Raw genomic sequence first — 15,274 nt, 5'->3', positions numbered from 1 at the left:
AAGATTTGGACATGCGAGGACACAACCTTTAATAGGGAAGTAATTCATGACTGCTTGCAGCAAGCCAAGGGCTCTAAACAGCCATGGCTGGCCTACGTTAAAAAATTCCTGATCTCCATCGGCCAACCGGAATTTTTTTCAAACCCAACCTCATGTGCCCAAATGTCAAAAAAAGCACTAAAAGAGACATGTCTTGGTTTACTGGAGGAGAGGAGATATTATTTAGATGGGAATAAGTCTACCATCGCAGCCCATCGCCAGATCCTCCATGAGCACGGCCTTCACCCCTATCTGGCGCCAAACTTTTCATGTTATCATAGAATGCTCTTAGCACGATTCAGGACGGACTCTTTTTTTAGGCTAATAACGTTCCCCGCTCCAAATGACTGGTCTGGGAATCTGATAAAATGCCCATGTGATGGAGTAGCCACTCAGTCCAACATACACTGTATTCTCTTCTGCCAGTACTATCAGTGGGGAAGGAAAAAACACCTGCTGCCACTATTAAAGCTGTGGGGCCTGAGAAGTTGTAAACCTGCTCTCCATAGATTGTATTTACTCCAAGATGAGCTTACTATTGTAGTGGTGATAAAATTCCTGTCGTTGAGTATTATTCTGTGCCTAATAACACCACATAATACACAAATATGCTATATTTACCTCAACCGTTCCATCAACCCAATGAAATTATTTTCCTACCAATTGTATTTTATAAAAAGTTTTTATGGCTTGTTAGATTAGATTAATTGATCCATATATGTAACAAAGTGTATTTGTTGCAGTGATTTTTAAATAACAAGTTTTTAATGTTGTGTTTTGAATGTATCTTGCATTGTTCGCTTTTATGGTGTTTTGACAAATACCGAATAAAGTTATTTTTGAACTTTGAACTTTGATTAGAAATACCAGGGTATAGGTTAGTTGCTCATTGGCTTTTATATGCTGGGGCGGGGTCATGCAGGAAAGTATCAGTTTAGTATGGTCACCCTCACAAACTCTTCCCCAGTGCTGATGCTTATGACTCTGAAAGTGCACTTGAAGCCAGGCCCCAGTGCTAGTGCTAGTGCTGTAAGTAGATTGATGACCCCACTTGAAAAATACTTTAACCCTCCTTATAAGTCCCTGGTAAGCGGTACCAGTTTTACCTAGGGCATGGGAGTTAAAGGGGTCTCAAGAGTTTGCAGCACTGATTGTGCCACTCTGAGTGACCCAAGTAAAGGAATGACAGGAAGCCTCCCATTGCAGACTGCAGGAGCAGTGCAAACTGCTCTAACTCAACCTTGCCCTCACCATAAATGGCAAAGCCAAAGCAGTATTTTTAATATAGGTCATTTACCCCTAATGTAGGCCTCCTGAACTCAAGAGTCAGTGAGCATTATATTAAAGGTGTGGGCATTGTAGTGGAAGCTTATATGTCCGTATTATAGCGTCCTTCTATTAAGGGCTACTTTAAGTAGTCATGGGGCCATAGGATACCATGTGATGGGACCTGGGCTCCTCGAGGTTGCCAGCTCCATTATGGTCAAACTTGAAAGTGTTGTGGTTGGTGTCAAAAAACTTATCTTATCACATCATGTTTTCCCAAAGCCAAATTTAATGTGACATGCACCCAGGTGGCTACCTTAATGGTTGCCCACTTGGTTGCCCCAGCCATTCCTGTGACCTGAATGACAGCCTGCAGCTGCTGCCACCAAGACAGGAATCTGACCCCATGTCAGGAGGTGTGAACACTCTCAGGGGTCAGAAACTTAGTCCTGCCTGAAAAAGAGGTGTCACCTCCCTCCTTGACAGGATGTGACAGGATGGCTAGTGAGGTGGCACATCAAGGCGGTGAGCTTTAAACCTTCCACCACCTCTGATATGCTTTTCAAAGTGGCAGAATAGACAGTTCTGGGTAGAAAAGGTGGTGGATTAGCCAGTGGGGCTATTAGTCCAATCCCTACTTGCTCCCACACCACTAATTCCCCTACATCTAGGATTTAAGGGGCACCCCTGGCCCCAGAGCCTCAGGTCTGCTTGACCTGTATTCAAGGACAAAGAAAAGACCTGAATCTGCAACTTCAGGGTGAGCACAAAGCAAAGGCGCAATAACCTGCACTTGTGGAAACCACCCTGGAATTGCACAACTACAATTCGTTCGGAACCAGAGACTGGTTCCAAATGAAAGGAGAGCCACTCTTCAAGCCAAAGGCAACTCCAGAACTCCCTTGGACTAGAGGTACGAATCCTTTGCAGTCAGCAGGTAAATAAAGCTCTTGGAGTCACTGGCCATCGGGCCTGCCAAGGGATTGTCCAAAATTAAATGGTTTAGTGCATTATGGGAAAGGTAGTTCTGACCTCCAGTAAGTTTCAGGAGGCTACCATTATCCCCATGACTCCAGGATTTCCAAGTAACCGTATGCTGTGTTTTCTACTGCCAATGCTTGTTGATGGCCAGTCAAGCTACCGCTACCATCAATCAATGCTGCACCTCGAGGGAATCCCATAGCATCCTTAGCTATCCACCTCAGTGGCCCAGTTGTTGCGATTGTCCTCTCATTTCTCACAGTGGCGTAATGAAAGTTGAGGGGGACCCATGCAAGGTTCACGGAGGGGCCCCTCTCTAGATTTTATACAGAACTCTAAGGCCTGAATACTGTGCTGAGGGGACCTCCTACGGTGTGGAGGCCCGCTGCACCGCAGAGGCTGGAGACGCTTGTGTTTTGCCACTGATTTCTCACCAGCACCATCCTTCCGCTTTCGGTACACAGTCAAAATATCGAGTAGGAAATATCGACCTACCATAATATCGAGTCTGAAATATCGAAGGAGCATAATATCGAAGGCAAGAATATCGTAGGACAGAATATCGACCCAAGGTAAGTAATATCGAAATACTTAATATCGATGTAAGTAATATCGAAGTTAGTAATATCGATAGCATATATATCGATGTTACTAATTTCGATGACACTAATATCGATATTTGTATTATTTTATAGTATTTTATTATGTATGTGTTATATGTTTAATTTAAGTTTTTAAAATAATTACTATTATATGTGTATAAATTTTATATAATAATATATAAATTTATAAGTAAATTTCATGTTTTAGTACCGGAGCGGGTTGTGGGTTTATAGGGGAATAGGGTTGGAAGTAATTTAATTATGGTAAGTTTATTAATAATTAGTAGGATTAATTAATTAATTATAATTATTTGCTAATTAATAATCATTAATTGGGAAAAAAATTAATTGATTAATTGATATATATTTTCTGTAGCGGGATGTGGGTTTATAGGGGAATAGGGTGGGGAGTAATTTAATAATAATTAATTAATTAATATATGTTTTTAAATATTTATAATTAATTAATTGGCAAATAATTAATATTAATTCGTTAATTAATTAATATAAATTTGTACATATTTTAAATTAGTAATTAATTGGTAATTAAATAATATTAATTAGTTAATTACATTAATTAGAGTAATTTATTTATATATATAATTTTTAGTTACTGTTAATTAATTAATTGGGGAAAATGATATTAAATATTACATTATATTAATTACAGCTAATGTGCTAATATATTTACTTTATTGTTATTGTTAATTAATAATTAATTGCTAATTAAATAATATTAATTAAGTTTGGGTAAAGGAGTATTTTTAGGGTTCAGGGTCAGTTTTGGGTTTTTGGGTAAAGTGGCATTTTTAGTGTTCAGGGTCAGTTTTGGGTTTTTGGGTAAAGGGTTTTTTTTAGGGTTCAGGGTCAGTTTTCCGTTTTTGGGTAAAGGGGTTTTTTTAGGGTTCAGGGTCAGTTTTCAGTTTTTGGGTAAAGGGGTATTTTTAGGGTTCAGGGTCAGTTTTCAGTTCATGGGTAAAGGGTTTTTTTAGGGTTCAGGGTCAGTTTTCAGTTTTTGGGTAAAGGGGTATTTTTAGGGTTCAGGGTCAGTTTTCAGTTCATGGGTAAAGGGTTTTTTTAGGGTTCAGGGTCAGTTTTCAGTTTTTGGGTAAAGGGGTATTTTTAGGGTTCAGGGTCAGTTTTCAGTTCATGGGTAAAGGGTTTTTTTTAGGGTTCAGGGTCAGTTTTCAGTTTTTGGGTAAAGGGGTATTTTTAGGGTTCAGGGTCAGTTTTCAGTTTTTGGGTAAAGGGGTATTTTTAGGGTTCAGGGTCAGTTTTCAGTTCATGGGTAAAGGTTTTTTTTTAGGGTTCAGGGTCAGTTTTCAGTTCATGGGTAAAGTGGTATTTTTAGGGTTCAGGGTCAGTTTTCAGTTTTTGGGTAAAGGGGTATTTTTTGGGTTCAGGGTCAGTTTTCCCTACTGTTCCACTCTCTGGAGTAGGAATAGTAATTTTTACCCTTACGCTATCCAACGATTTATATAATTAATTGTTAAAATATCAAATGTTTATTTTATTTTTTATATTACTTACATTTTATTTATGTTATTGTTTTATGTTTGTAAATGTATTAGTAAATTAGAATATATTTCATTAATTTATAAATTAGTAAAATAATTATTAATACTTATTGTTCAGTACATATATATTATATATTTACTGTATATATTTAATTAATGTTTTATTAATATATATGAATTTTTTATTAATTGTAAACATTATTACATACTTTTAAATATGTATATTTTTTTTGTTTATTAGTGTTATATACTTAATTTTACATTTATATATTAAAAGAAAAACAATCGATATTTTTAACATCGATATTTTTTACATCTATATTATTTTTTCGATATTTTTGTACTTACCATGTTGTAGATAGGATGTCGATATTTTTGCCCTCGATATTGTTGACTCGATATTCTTGTAGGTCGATATTTCTGAGGTCGAAATTCTGTCAGTGATCCCCGCTTTCAGCATCAAAGACAGCCAGGACAACTCTGCACACTGGCCCTATGAGCCAGATAAAATTCAACTGACTGTCAAAGCCTGGTCCTGGGATCTGCATCACCTTACCCACTAGTGGGTTCCACTGGACTCGGCCTGCAAGTAGCCACGTGTCACTAGTGTGTTTTCCCATTGACTGCAGTATTATAATTTTGCAAGAGTTAACTGCACTGATTTATTTCTGCTTTAAAAATTCATAGTTCCAGTTATACTCAGCTGATGATTGTCTTCATTTTGATGTTTAAGATTGTGTACAAATCTGCTCCATCTTTATAAATTAGTTATAGAATTCTTTTGAGTTGTGTCATCTACTCATCGTTATGTTGGTGCTCGGAAATGCTTAACACATGTTACTCTAATAAAGCCTGACTTATCTGTGCCACACTACCAGAACTGAGCTAGAGATTTATTAGTGTGAATCAAAAGGACCTATTGCATAGTGAAGCCTAACAAGCCTCACTACAAAATATCCCACTTTCGCACAGGTACTTAGAAAGGGGGTACAGCCCTTACCAATTGGGGTTACCACTTCACATGTATCATATTTGAGGGAGAAAGCACTGGAATTGGGTCCTGGTAGCATGCTTCAATGCATTTTCAGAGTCATAACCAACATCATTGGTGAAAAAAGTGTGAGGATGATCATATAAAAAGGGCACTTTCCTACACTGACCAACTCTTGATTTAAGTCTAACTGTATGTGAAATGTCATGTTACATTATATAATTCTACTGTGCAGTTCAACAGATTTGGACCCTGTTTACAGATCTATGTATGTCTCCATTTACACTTGACAGCTATCTACAGAAAAATACCTGAGAGAATTACACATAATTAACCTCAGTTGTAAAGCTCATGGAAGGGGTGGGGAGTTGGCGGATCAAGGTTTGGTTTGCCTTGTACACTTGGGAACACTGACTATCTTCCGAGTTCTTGTCGCTCACAAATCCCTATTTAGCCCGTTTCCATCATTGATGCCTTTCGAGTTTTACTCTAGCGAAGGGCTGAACTCTCCATCCAAGGTTAAAATGGGAATGGAACACCCCCAATTTTTTAAGAAATGTAGGGGAACAGATGCCTCTACAGAGAACAATATTTTCCACTTGAAGGGAAAAAAAGAACAAAATGTGCATTTTGGTATGAGACTGCCTTTCTACAATGCCGAGTTTGCCATGTGAAAAGTGTTTTAGGGCAACATGCCCATGGAATGGGCAAGAACAATTCCATTTGTGATTCCACCACCACCCCTTATAGTATTGTTTAGCTACATAGTTTGAATGCCCTCTATTATATTGTATGCTCAGTCAGGATTTACCACAAATCTTATGAAAACCAACTATCAATGAGTGGAACAGCTTAGAAGAGATTTGAAACCATTCAAAGGAAAATGAGCAATATAGAGGATCCCAAGTATACCCATGAACAAAGCCATCCATTCGAGGTGTTTAACCAGCAAAAGAGGATTGAATGAAGAAGTCAGAACCACGCAGGATCCGACAATGACAAATAAATGGATGAAAAAGGAATTCAGAAAACATGGGATATTCCTTAAAAACAGTCCAAGGGTATTGGCTATGCTCCATGGCCCTAAAGGGTGATAACCTTGGTGCACTAATTACATAGAAGCATAAAAAGTTCCAAATATTTAAAACAGCGGTGTCCATTAGGAACAGTCTGAGATTTCATATCAACTAGAGGAAGTCCAAATCAGTACCAGCAGAAAGGATACACTATCTGGGTGCCATACCAAGTATAAACAATTGCAAAAGATCCTTTTGATTGGTTTCCCATTCTACCTTGCTACATTTCATATACTTGCACATTGTTCCTCAGACACGACTTGTAGTGGTGGGCCTTTTGGCAGGGGGCAATTCTTTCCTGAACAGCCTTCAGCATTTATTTGCGTCAACAGAATCTCTATCAGAAACTGTTACGATCACTGCCTCAGCCACGTCACCTAACTACTATTCCCACACAATCTCCTTCTCTTCTTCACCCATTTTTGAATGCCACATCTATTTAGTCATCCACTCAAGTATTTATTCTTCAGACTATGATCTGAATCAATCATCCTTTCACTGCCTCACCACATACACCACCGCTTCTCACACACCATCTTCTCACTACCTTTTCCCCAAAATCTACCTTTATTCCTGAACACTGATCTTGCTCCATTCATTCATTCAGCCATGCACCCAATTACTCACTCATCTATTCACTCAGTCCTGTCATTCGTCCAACCATTAAATCATTCTCACATCTACTCACTCATACAGACCATGAAGAGGACACTCTTTCAGTTATAAGGCAGACCTGTTCGATTTGCCAATGTTTGTGTTATAGGTATTGTAATTTAAGCAGTGTAACTTATTGAATGACTGCTTTAAATATTTTGTAGATTACTCTGGATGGACAAGATATTCGAACACTGAATGTGAAGTGGCTGAGAGAGAACATTGGAGTTGTGAGCCAGGAACCCGTCCTGTTCAGTACAACAATTGCAGAGAACATTCGATATGGCAGACAAGATGTAACTGAGTCTGAAATTCAACAGGCTGCAATGGAAGCCAATGCTTACGACTTCATTTCCAAGCTCCCAGAAGTAAGAGGCTGCATTGTTGTGCACAATGTGTTGTGGTAGCTGTATTAGAACTGGTGGGAATATCGGGACTCTACCAGATTGAAACAGTTCGTAAATCGAATCATACATTAGAGAAAAGTCAGGTTTCTCCTGAAATTAAGGAAATTGTTCATGACAGGTTTACTTTTTTCCTCTCTCCATAGTCATATGTGAAATAGTACAGGCGAGTAAAATCAACATTTATGGGTTTTATATGCTGCAGGTTACACTTAGCAGTGACGGCGTTCTTCTTTATGCATGTTGCACAGTGGAGCACCACACAAGGGATGTGATATGTCATATTATGACTCAACACACAGAATAGCATTGGCCAGGTTTGGGATATGAGATGATGCTTGTTTCCGTCCAGGGAAAACCAGGCTTGGCAGTTTGGGCTTGAGTGTACCCATGAGGCATAGGGTCAAGACTGATTTGCTTAGGTCTCATTCTGCACTGGGGTTGCAAAGTGAGCTAAAGAGCGATTATGAATTCAACTCAGATCTGTGACTGGGGGTGGGTGTCTGAAAAGTTTCGGTGCTCCGTCCATCATCTTGTGTTTGCTTTGTTCACCCTGAGTTGACAGGGTATACCCAGACGTGGGTCCCTTGCTCACTTTGCCACTAAATTCAAGCTAGTCTGGCTGATGAGTGGTGCTACCACAAAACCGGTCCTAGGATGCTTGTTTCTGGTCCAGGGAAGACAAGGCTTGGCAGTTCGGGCTGGACTGTTCACATGAGGCACAGGGTCAGACTGATTTGCATATAGCTGGGTCTGAACTGAGGTTGCCAAGTGAGCTAAAGAACGATGATGGATTCAACCCAGATCTGTGACTGGGGGTGAGTATCTGAAAAGTTTCAGTGCTCCGTCCATTCTACAAGGGCTGAATTACAATTGTTTTTAAGTTTTCTTTTGTACTCATATTTTCATATACACTTTGATTTAATCTCAGGTTTTTTAAATACTCTTCTAGGAATCATAAGCAATCATTACCATAGCTTCACTTTAACTCCTACAAATTTTGGTGATTATATACATAAACCAATGGAGCATATTACCAACATTTCAAATAAGTGGTTCTGCTGATACTATAACCCACAAGACAAAATGTGTGAATGTGTCACCAGAACCTCGAGGTGGAAATATGAGATGTGTTACCATTGCTATGTCTTTTCTATTACATATGTTTTTTTTTTAGAAAGCTTGGGGAACTTTTTTTTCTTTTTTAAACAGAGCATTGACATTATATACTATACTGTTTGGTTGCATGCAGTTAAAATTCTTAATTATGAAGTTAAAACCGTAGAATTTTGGAAGAAACACACTTTGTACTGGTAAAAAGAATTGAGGGGAGAGATTCATGTAGCGCTGAAACTATTTATGAACAATCTTCATGGATTTTACGCTAAAGAGGTAAAGAAAAGACAATGATGGGAGGCTTGTTAGAAAACTCTTGGTTCTGTGCAACGTGCCCTCTTTTATTCTTCAAAGATGTTAGAATTCAGCTAGTTCATGGGGCAAACGCAGGTCTGTTGGAAATGTAAGAAATGAATGATGTTTGTGGACACTTCTGGGAATAGGACAGGTAATCGCTCTCAAATAAGCCAACGTGATCAAAAAGTAGCAATTAACTTGTGGCAAATATATGACCTGTGTGGCCTCTGCAACGTTCACACTTTATTGATACCACACTCAACATATCCTTAGATATTCATTTAGTTATGATACGCGACCATTGATAAGGGATGTGAGGAGATTGCTCTGGGAAAAGCATTGCACAGAGTCGGTTCTGAAGGCCTTACATCGAGTCCAATCCATGCCGCAGCAGTAAAGAATCGTTTTGATGTATGCATTAGCGCTGATATGCCTATTCCGATCCCCGCAGTCATGGCGTTGCATGGGTTTGGCAAAGGATGCATTGGTTACCCTGGAGCAAACACTTTAGGACCACTTCCAAGGTGCAAGGACTGGGGTGGCACCGTATAGCAGGGCAGACTCACAGATTGCAGAGTCTATATGTAGCAGTGTGGTTGAAAGCCTTTTTTCTCCCTGAGACTTCCGATCAGGATGCCAGTCAGCTGGCCTTTGGAGTCACTCTGGGTTCGAGTGATGCAGATTTCATCCCCTGAACCAGGCCAGAGGACAGCAGGCAGCAGGGCAACACAGCAAAACAGGAGTACAGCAAAATAGCTGTCCAGCAGAGTGGCAGTCCTTCTAGCAGCATAGCATTTCTTCTTCTAGGCAGAGTCTTCACAAGTCCAGAAGCGTATTACTGTGGTGGTGTCAGAGGTCCAGTACTTATACCCAGGTGGGTCTTTGAAGTGGGGGAGACATCAAAAACAGGCCTTTGAAGAGCAGATGTCCTGTCCTAACTGCCCTGGCTTCAGACTGACTACAGGGGTTTATGCAGCCCGTTGTGTGGGGACAGAACACAGCCTATTCAGGTGTTAGTGAGGAGGTTGGGTCCAGCTCTTCCCTCCCATCCTCACAGGACAGCCCACCAAGTCACACCTAAGCTCCCATTGTGTGTGGCTGTCTAGGGGAAATACTTAAAGCCCATCTGTCATCCTTACCAGAAAAGTAATCGGAGATAGGCAGCAGGCACTAAAGGGCTAAAGAAAGAAAATTACAACTTTTTGAAAGTGTCATTTTGAGAATTGGAATTTAAAATTCAACTTCACCATAAGTTGCGATTTTAAATAGAGATTCAAGAGACACCAGACTTGGAGGTCTCTCCTCACCCCAATTGGAAATTACACTTATAAAATTTAATAAGGTAATCTCAATGTTATCCTATGAACGAGATGGGCCTTTGTGAGTTTTTCAGCACCAGGTCATGTAAAACTTATAAGTACATGTTCTCCCTTTTAAATACATTGTACCTGGCCCTCTGGGTTAGCCGGAGCCTGGCTTAGGGGTGACTTATATGAACAAAAAGTGAAGTTTTGGGCCCGACAAATGAGTTGTTTTGCCAACACACTGTAAATGTCACACAAGCTCTACATTTGCAGGTCAGAGACATGGTTATTGGGCTGCTTTAATGAGTTGAACAATCAGTGCTGCAGGCCCTCTAGTAGCATTGTGTTGGATATGGCCCTTTTTGGCAGGTTCACCCCTAAACGTTTTACCTTAAGTACTGACATGGTGTTGGTGGTTTTAGACCTCTGGGCACTTTAGCACTGTGGTCCAGTGTAAAGTGCATGCACTCTCTGTGCACATTTGATGAAGTTGACCTGCCCTCCCATAGGAATGCATTGGGGATAAGTGTGTCCATGGTAATTCCTGGTATGAGAGGAGCAGCCAGGTCGAGTTTAGTATATATGAATTTGTGAGAATAAATGCTGCTCAATGGTGTGCGCAGATTTATTGTGACTATGGGAGAAATGCCACTTTTAGAAGTTGCAAAAAAAGGGAGGGGTTTGGCCCAGTAGGGAAGAGGGTAGGTAGGGCCTATTAATACCAAAAAAGTGCGATTTACCTATGCCTCTATATACATGATTGCAACATTTAATGTAACTCAAAGAGTAAACCACACTGTTAGTCAACTCAGACAATTGATTTATGTCAATTATTTTTCGAAACTCATAAATTGTCCATGATTTACGACAAGAGAAAAAAATACATAGTCAACTTTACATTGAACACACAAAACAAGGTTTTTGCAAGGGAAAAAGCACAACAAACAACGTGTGAACCATAATTGTGTGAATTATAGTGAACATATCACCAAAAAGTGCATATACATTGTGCACAGTGATTGAGCAATTGTATCAAAACAGTAAACAACAAACTTTCATAAATTATAATGAGATAATGAACAGATTTGGGGGTACGTCTAATTCAATACCTGCCCAACTACCTGTAACACTATTTATTATGGAATTATAATTGTGTGAATACAGGAAAAAGGAAAACCCAACATGAATTAGGGCATGCCAATAACTTTGGGCAAAACAATGATGCTAAATGCCAACGCGTTTCGAATGCCAATGTGTAAATCATCGGATTCTCATCAGGGCGTGGAGTATATCCGTTGGTACTTATGCGACCAAAGCACTATGGTCGATTGGGTCTTTTAGGAAATAGTCATCATATGCCGTGGGAGTCGACCTCTGTGTCTGGAGCGGCCGCTCCGAGGTCGAGGCCGGGAGGGTACAGTTCTCAGTTCAATAAAGTCCCTTTATAAGAATTTGTCTCCAAAGATTTAGAAGGCGAAATGAATCTTCACCGTATTCGTGGAATGAAACCCTCGGTACATCGGGTCACCCGTCTGCTTGAAGGGGAACCGTCTTGATCAAAAATGAATCCTGTGGGGAAGGGAGGGGAACCAAGCAAGTTAATGCCCGGTCACGCTCGAGAGAAAGCGCGTATATGTGCGCTAGTTGCAAAGCCTGGAGCCTTGCAACTAGCGCACATATACACGCTTTGGGACATAGGGCATTTGAGCCCCTTTGAGAAGGCCAATAGGCCGGGGCGACTTTGGGGTGTGTAGGGTGCCAGGCCCTAATGTGATTTATGTGGTGCTGGAAATGTGATCCATGTACTATGATTTACGCACCCTGTTTTATGCCTCTAACTGTGCTTTATGTATGAGGTTATTTGCATACTGTGATTTATGCTAGTGAGATTTGAGGTTCCGTGACAATTGTAAGTGGTGTTTTTCGACTCGCACGAATATAGTCGAGTCTGGTATCTATGAACCGCAAATGACGAGTTTAGTAAGTGTGCGTAGTTTCGCTGTGCTACCTTAAACCGTTCGTTTGTTATGTGGGTTTCTCATCTGTACCCACGGGTTCCATCTTAGATACGGCATCCATTTTGTCTCTTGCCCTCAAGTAGCCAGCGAACGGACGCTGTCCGCTTCGCGACCCTGGGACTCCCAAGATATTGGCGGAAGACACATGTTCTTTGTAAGTATCTTTATGACGAGGGGGATGCTACTGTAAGGCAGATGGCGCCGCACGAGGCTCATCTTGCCGCACGAGCTTATTGTCTCAGCCGTGCATCTCATTAGGCACGTCCCTTTGATGCCTGTATCTCGTGTTTCCCGTTACCTCCCCTTTTACACCCTTTCCGATCTCCCCACTGTCTCCGTCTTCCTCTACACCTGTCCTTGTTCCTAATTCGATCTGTTTTATTGCTGATTGGAATTTGCTAATGGTGGGAAGATGGGTTTTTTCAGTTGGGAACCGCCAAATGTTTCCGTACTTATGTTCCGGACCTTATGTGTTTCAAAGTGACCAAAGCGACCCCTCTGGGGGATAACTGTGAGAACCGAGTTGTAAACTTTTGTGTACAATGTTATCCTATGGGTAAAAACTGTATAAAAGGAGCGATCCACAGAACCAATTTGAAGCAGTCTCCCCAAGTTGCACGTTGTGTACTTGTCGTGATCTCTGTGTTCCCTGCAGCAAATAAACCTTGAATCTTTGACGCCGAAGGAAGTGTCCCGTGTCTCTGTGACTTGTACGCCGGAACAGGTTACCCACGAAGGTTTCAGGTGTTGTGCCCTGGCACCGCTGGGTCTTACAGAACCCAGTCCTTCAGTTGGCGCCCAACGTGGGGCTGCATCAGTGGTACCGGTCCAAGCCCGACGATCGTGAGGAACTTCGTGTGAAATCTCCGAGGGAAGGTGCACTCCGCTTCATCGATCCTGTTGTCGAAATAAGTGGCCCGAAGACTTTTCCCGCGAAGATTCCCGCCTCCTGACGGCTGCGACGGACTGCTGCCCTGACTGTAGACCTGTTTTGGCGCCTGGCGTAGACCTTGGTATAGCGAGACGATTGACGGGCCTTCCTGGTGACGCCATCGATTTTTGAGTTAAGTATTTGTGGGTCGCTCCCATGGTTCTTGGTTGTTGACACTTTAGCGAGTGTTTTTGTTGTACACGCTGAGTGAGTGTTTTTGTCGGTGACACTTTGCTAGCGTACTTTGTTGTTGTATTATTTGACGACTGCAGCCGCCAAAAACCGAGGGTTTTGTTCTTTGCTGGGACTTGGTAAATCCCGTAACCCTTGAAGTTTGTGAAACTCGGCTAGTGTGCAAGATGCCTGGTCGCAGTACTTTGTTTAGTTGTTTCAGACCTTGTGGTGCGGATTCCCTGCTGGAGGACTCGTGTCCGATACCTCCGGTTGGAACTCCTACTTATGATCTATATAGCAAACATGGGCTAGGCCCAATTACCTTTAACGATTATTGGGTTAAATATACAAAGAAAGACGGCGACCTTCGTTGGCCACCTCACGGTAGCTTCGAGGCGTCGATCTTAGATAATCTAGAAATGAAGTTGTTCGAACGAAAATCAAGGCCGGCCATGTTTGATGCCTTTCGGTTGTGGCGCAAAGAAGCCCGACAGAAAGAAATCAGACAGAATAAACGTAGTCAGCGAGATAATGTTGCTACCATAGTGAAGAAAGCTGAGCAGTTTCAGCGTGATAAGGAGGATAAGGATAAGGAAGTGTTTGAGAGACTACAGCGTATGTCCATAGATAAATGTTATCCTGCTTTGCCTACGGAGAAGGACAAGAAGGAAGAGGTAGTTGAGGATCCTTTAATGTCCTATCTTATGAAATCGCCACCTCCGTACGTTCAGGGTACCGCAGCTCCTGTGGTCCCTGCCGTACCTGTTCTCCCACCTACCGTTCTTCCGCCTGTTCCTGCTCCTTTGTCTGTTTCTATTCCTACTGCTCCTCCGCTTCCTCATACTCCTGCTCCCGCTACTGCTCCTGTTTTGTTAACCCCTGTTGTTGCTACTGTTTCTACCCCTTCTCTTGTTAGTCCTGTGTCTTATTCTTCTCCCTCTACTCGTAGTCGTAATTCTCCCCTTGCAGCTAGTTTCTTTCAGTCGCTCGGACCTGTTCATGGGTCTGCTGGTTCTGATGGTCCTCAGAGACGTAGTCAGCTTCCTGGAAATAGAGAACGCGTTGCGCTATATAATATGGCGATGGGTTGGATGGTAAATCCCCTTAGAAATCCACCACGTGTTGTCCTCGAAACGTTTTGTCAATTTAACATACCAACCCAGAGATACGTGTTTGATGAAATGTGTAAGTTCCTTCATGATCAGATAGCGGCCGGTGCGCCTGACGAGGTGCTGACCGCCCTGTCTGAGCTTCGGCTTCAGTTCGCAACTGGACTGATAGTAGATACCAATGTCCGACGTGCTATCGAGCGGTTACTATCTTTTCGTCCCGCTCCGATACCTTATGCATTGTTTGTTGAGGATATTGAGAAACAACCAGATGAATCTGGTCAATATCCCATGCGAGAAGTTCCGCCAGTTTGGATGCCAGGTAATCCTGGGGCGAACCCCCCGGTTCCGCCGTACTTCCAGAGAGTATGGATACATCTCCCATGGAAAAGATCGGAAGTGTTACAGGTGAAGCAATCATTGCCTGACCCTCGCAAAAATCCTGCAGGGTATTACAAAGAATTATCGCAGCTTGTAGATGCTACGATTATGAATCTTGCCGATATCGATATGTTGTTTGGCAATGTTGTACCGCAACCGGTATGGGCTAAGATTCGCCAGCAAGATCACGCAAATGAATTAGGTGGTAATTGGGCGGCCATCTTGGCGGCAGATGCTTTACAAACTGGTGGAGCTAAACCTGAACAGTTGATTGCTGCCCTTCCCCAAAGAATTATTACGTTAATGAAAACTCTTATGCCAGCTATGAAGGTAAATTGGGACAAATTGTCAGCTTGCAAACAAAAGAAAGATGAGAGTGTTTCCGACTTCTTTACGAGGTTTGAGGAAGCATTC

General features: G+C 41.7%; 1 protein-coding gene across 1 annotated transcript in view; it reads left to right on the top strand.

The window, feature by feature from the left end:
- LOC147688945 (ATP-dependent translocase ABCB1-like) overlaps positions 1–15,274 on the top strand; it is a 1,419,218-nt gene that overhangs the window by 639,995 nt on the left and 763,949 nt on the right. The window contains exon 13 of the mRNA XM_086941842.1: positions 7,291–7,494. Coding sequence (XP_086797968.1) covers positions 7,291–7,494 — 204 coding nt within the window. The remainder of the gene's footprint in view (positions 1–7,290; positions 7,495–15,274) is intronic.

This window comes from Lissotriton vulgaris, chromosome 10 (genome assembly GCF_964263255.1).
Source record: "Lissotriton vulgaris chromosome 10, aLisVul1.2, whole genome shotgun sequence".
Lineage (NCBI taxonomy): Eukaryota > Metazoa > Chordata > Amphibia > Caudata > Salamandridae > Lissotriton > Lissotriton vulgaris.
The sequence above is the reverse complement of the archived record's forward strand: the minus strand, read 5'-3'. Positions and strand labels throughout refer to the sequence as shown.